We start from the raw sequence: 4,312 nt of genomic DNA, 5'->3' as shown, positions 1-4,312 counted from the left end.
CATCACCGCCGCCGTGTGACTCAACACTCCTCATCCCCCCCCCCCCCCCCCCAGACACGTTCGTACACTCTTATCCAGTACAACTTTAATGAGGGTGCTGTTTGTTGCCGACCCTTTGACGTTTTGGGCCCGTACTCGGCAGCTGCTATTTAAATAAAATTTAAATAAAAATCCATCGACCCCCCAAGGTGTGTGGCCTCGCTCGCAGTTCGCGTAGCGGCCCCTAGACGGCACTAGGCGCTCGCTAACCAGGCTACGGAACAGGCGGGTGAGTAAGTGAGTTAGTTGGTGAGTTAGCAGGTGAGTGAGTTAGATGAGAGTGAGTTAGCAGGTGAGTGAGTAAGTGAGTTAGTGGGTGAGTTAGCAGGTGAGTGAGTAGGTGAGTTAGTGGGTGAGTTAGCAGGTGAGTGAGTAGGTGAGTTAGTTGGTGAGTTAGCAGGTGAGTAGGTGAGTTAGTTGGTGAGTTAGCAGGTGAGTGAGTTGGTGAGTTAGCAGGTGAGTTGGTGAGTTAGCAGGTGAGTGAGTAGGTGAGTTAGCAGGCGAGTGAGTAGGTGAGTTAGTTGATGAGTTAGCAGGTGAGTGAGTAGGTGAGTTAGCAGGTGAGTGAGTAGGTGAGTTAGAAGGTGAGTTAGCAGGTGAGTGAGTAGGTGAGTTAGTTGGTGAGTTAGCAGGTGAGTGAGTAGGTGAGTTAGTTGGTGAGTTAGCAGGCGAGTGAGTAGGTGAATTAGCAGGTGAGTGAGTAGGTGAGTTAGTTGATGAGTTAGCAGGCGAGTGAGTAGGTGAGTTAGTTGGTGAGTTAGCAAGTGAGTGAGTAGGAGAGTTAGTTGGTGAGTTAGCAGGTGAGTAGGTGAGTGAGTAGGTGAGTTAGGAGGTGAGTGAGTAGGTGAGTTAGCAGGGAAGTGAGTAGGTGAGTTAGTTGGTGAGTTAGCAGGCGAGTGAGTAGGTGAGTTGGTGAGTTAGCAGGCCAGTGAGTAGGTGAGTTAGTTGGTGAGTTAGCAGGTGAGTGAGTAGGTGAATAGGTGAGTTAGCAGGTGAGTAGGTGAGTTGGTGCGTTAGTTGGTGAGTTAGGCGAGTGAGTAGGTGAGATAGTTGGTCAGTTAGCAGGTGAGTGAGTAGGTGAGTAGGTGAGTTAGCAGGTGAGTTAGTTGGTGAGTTAGCAGGTGAGTGAGTTGGTGAGTTAGTTGGTGAGTTAGCAGGTGAGTGAGTAGGTGAGTTAGCAGGTGAGTGAGTAGGTGAGTTCGCAGGTGAGTGAGAAGGTGAGTTAGTTGGTGAGTTAGCAGGTGAGTGAGTAGGTGAGTTAGTTGGTGAGTTAGCAAGTGAGTGAGTAGGTGAGTTAGTTGGTGAGTTAGCAGGTGAGTAGGTGAGTTAGTTGGTGAGTTAGGCGAGTGAGTAGGTGAGTAGGTGAGTTAGGAGGTGAGTGAGTAGGTGAGTAGGTGAGTTAGCAGGCGAGTGAGTAGGTGAGTTAGTAGGCGAGTGAGTAGGTGAGTTGGTGAGTTAGCAGGCCAGTGAGTAGGTGAGTTAGTTGGTGAGTTAGCAGGTGAGTGAGTAGGTGAGTAGGTGAGTTAGCAGGTGAGTAGGTGCGTTAGTTGGTGAGTTAGGCAAGTGAGTAGGTGAGTTAGTTGGTGAGTTAGCAGGTGAGTAGGTGAGTAGGTGAGTTAGCAGGCGAGTGAGTAGGTGAGTCAATTGGTGAGTTAGCAGGTGAGTGAGTAGGTGAGTTAGCAGGTGAGTGAGTAGGTGAGTTAGTTGGTGAGTTAACAGGCGATTGAGTAGGTGAGTAGGTGAGTTAGCAGGTGAGTGAGTAGGTGAGTTAGTTGGTGAGTTAGCAGGCGAGTGAGTAGGTGAGTTAGTTGATGAGTTCGCAGGCGAGTGAGTAGGTGAGTTAGTTGATGAGTTAGCAGGTGATTGAGTAGGTGAGTTAGTAGGTGAGTGAGTTGGTGAGTTAGTTGGTGAGTTAGCAGGTGAGTTAGTTGGTGAGTTAGCAGGCGAGTGAGTAGGTAAGTAGGTGAGTTAGTAGGTGACTGCGTAGGTGAGTTAGTTGGTGAGTTAGCAGGCAAGTGAGTAGGTGAGTTAGTTGGTGAGTTAGCAAGTGAGTGAGTAGGTGACTTAGCAAGTGAGTGAGTAGGTGAGTGAGTAGGTGAGTTAGCAGGTGAGTGAGTAGGTGAGTTAGTTGGTGAGTTAGCAGGTGAGTTAGCAAGTGAGTGAGTGAGTAGGTGAGTTAGTTGGTGAGTTAGCAGGTGAGTGAGTAGGTGAGTTAGTTGGTGAGTTAGCAGGTGAGTTAGTAGGTTAGTTAGTTGGTGAGTTAGCAGGAAAGTGAGTAGGTGAGTTAGTTGGTGAGTTAGCAGGCGAGTGAGTAGGTGAGTTGGTGAGTTAGCAGGCCAGTGAGTAGGTGAGTTAGTTGGTGAGTTAGCAGGTGAGTGAGTAGGTGAATAGGTGAGTTAGCAGGTGAGTAGGTGAGTTGGTGCGTTAGTTGGTGAGTTAGGCGAGTGAGTAGGTGAGATAGTTGGTCAGTTAGCAGGTGAGTGAGTAGGTGAGTAGGTGAGTTAGCAGGTGAGTTAGTTGGTGAGTTAGCAGGTGAGTGAGTTGGTGAGTTAGTTGGTGAGTTAGCAGGTGAGTGAGTAGGTGAGTTAGCAGGTGAGTGAGTAGGTGAGTTCGCAGGTGAGTGAGAAGGTGAGTTAGTTGGTGAGTTAGCAGGTGAGTGAGTAGGTGAGTTAGTTGGTGAGTTAGCAAGTGAGTGAGTAGGTGAGTTAGTTGGTGAGTTAGCAGGTGAGTAGGTGAGTAGGTGAGTTAGGAGGTGAGTGAGTAGGTGAGTAGGTGAGTTAGCAGGCGAGTGAGTAGGTGAGTTAGTAGGCGAGTGAGTAGGTGAGTTGGTGAGTTAGCAGGCCAGTGAGTAGGTGAGTTAGTTGGTGAGTTAGCAGGTGAGTGAGTAGGTGAGTAGGTGAGTTAGCAGGTGAGTAGGTGCGTTAGTTGGTGAGTTAGGCAAGTGAGTAGGTGAGTTAGTTGGTGAGTTAGCAGGTGAGTAGGTGAGTAGGTGAGTTAGCAGGCGAGTGAGTAGGTGAGTCAATTGGTGAGTTAGCAGGTGAGTGAGTAGGTGAGTTAGCAGGTGAGTGAGTAGGTGAGTTAGTTGGTGAGTTAACAGGCGATTGAGTAGGTGAGTAGGTGAGTTAGCAGGTGAGTGAGTAGGTGAGTTAGTTGGTGAGTTAGCAGGCGAGTGAGTAGGTGAGTTAGTTGATGAGTTAGCAGGTGATTGAGTAGGTGAGTTAGTAGGTGAGTGAGTTGGTGAGTTAGTTGGTGAGTTAGCAGGTGAGTTAGTTGGTGAGTTAGCAGGCGAGTGAGTAGGTAAGTAGGTGAGTTAGTAGGTGACTGCGTAGGTGAGTTAGTTGGTGAGTTAGCAGGCAAGTGAGTAGGTGAGTTAGTTGGTGAGTTAGCAAGTGAGTGAGTAGGTGACTTAGCAAGTGAGTGAGTAGGTGAGTGAGTAGGTGAGTTAGCAGGTGAGTGAGTAGGTGAGTTAGTTGGTGAGTTAGCAGGTGAGTAGGTGAGTTAGCAAGTGAGTGAGTGAGTAGGTGAGTTAGTTGGTGAGTTAGCAGGTGAGTGAGTAGGTGAGTTAGTTGGTGAGTTAGCAGGTGAGTTAGTAGGTTAGTTAGTTGGTGAGTTAGCAGGTGAGTGAGTAGGTGAGTTAGTTGGTGAGTTAGTAGGCGAGAGAGTAGGTGAGTTAGTTGATGAGTTAGTAGGTGAGTGAGTAGGTGAGTTAGTTGGTGAGTTAGCAGGTGAGTGAGTAGGTGAGTTAGTTGGTGAGTTAGCAGGTGAGTGAGTAGGTGAGATCGTTGATGAGTTAGCAGGTGAGTAGGTGAGTTAGCAGGTGAGAGAGTAGGTGAGATAGTTGATGAGTTAGCAGGTGAGTGAGTAGGTGAGTTAGTTGGTGAGTTAGCAGGTGAGTGAGTAGGTTAGTTAGTTGGTGAGTTAGCAGGTGAGTGAGTAGGTGAGTTAGTTGGTGAGTTAGTAGGCGAGTGAGTAGGTGAGTTAGTTGATGAGTTAGTAGGTGAGTGAGTAGGTGAGTTAGCAGGCGAGTGAGTAGGTGAGTTAGTTGGTGAGTTAGCAGGTGAGTAGGTGAGTTAGCAAGTGAGTGAGTTGGTGAGTTAGTTGGTGAGTTAGCAGGTGAGTGAGTAGGTGAGTTAATTTGTGAGTTAGCAAGTGAGTGAGTAGGTGAGTTAGCTGGTGAGTTAGCAGGTGAGTGAGTAGGTGAGTTAACAGGCGAGTGAGTAGGTGAGTTAGTTGGTGAGTTAGCAGGCGAGTGAGTAGGTGAGTTAGTTGGTGA

At 48.3% G+C, this 4,312-nt stretch overlaps 1 protein-coding gene across 1 annotated transcript in view; it reads left to right on the top strand.

Annotated features, from left to right (window-relative positions):
• The window catches only part of LOC116950814 (collagen and calcium-binding EGF domain-containing protein 1), a 22,203-nt gene extending 21,966 nt beyond the window's left edge, over nt 1-237 (top strand). Inside the window, exon 6 of the mRNA XM_076072993.1 lies at nt 209-237. Within this exon, the coding sequence (XP_075929108.1) occupies nt 209-237 (29 nt within the window). The remainder of the gene's footprint in view (nt 1-208) is intronic.
• Nucleotides 238-4,312: the final 4,075 nt, after the last annotated feature.

This window comes from Petromyzon marinus, chromosome 40 (assembly GCF_048934315.1).
Source record: "Petromyzon marinus isolate PM22_M1 ecotype Great Lakes invasive population chromosome 40, UKy_Petmar_22M1.pri1.0, whole genome shotgun sequence".
Lineage (NCBI taxonomy): Eukaryota > Metazoa > Chordata > Hyperoartia > Petromyzontiformes > Petromyzontidae > Petromyzon > Petromyzon marinus.
This window is presented reverse-complemented; position numbering and strand designations above follow the sequence as displayed.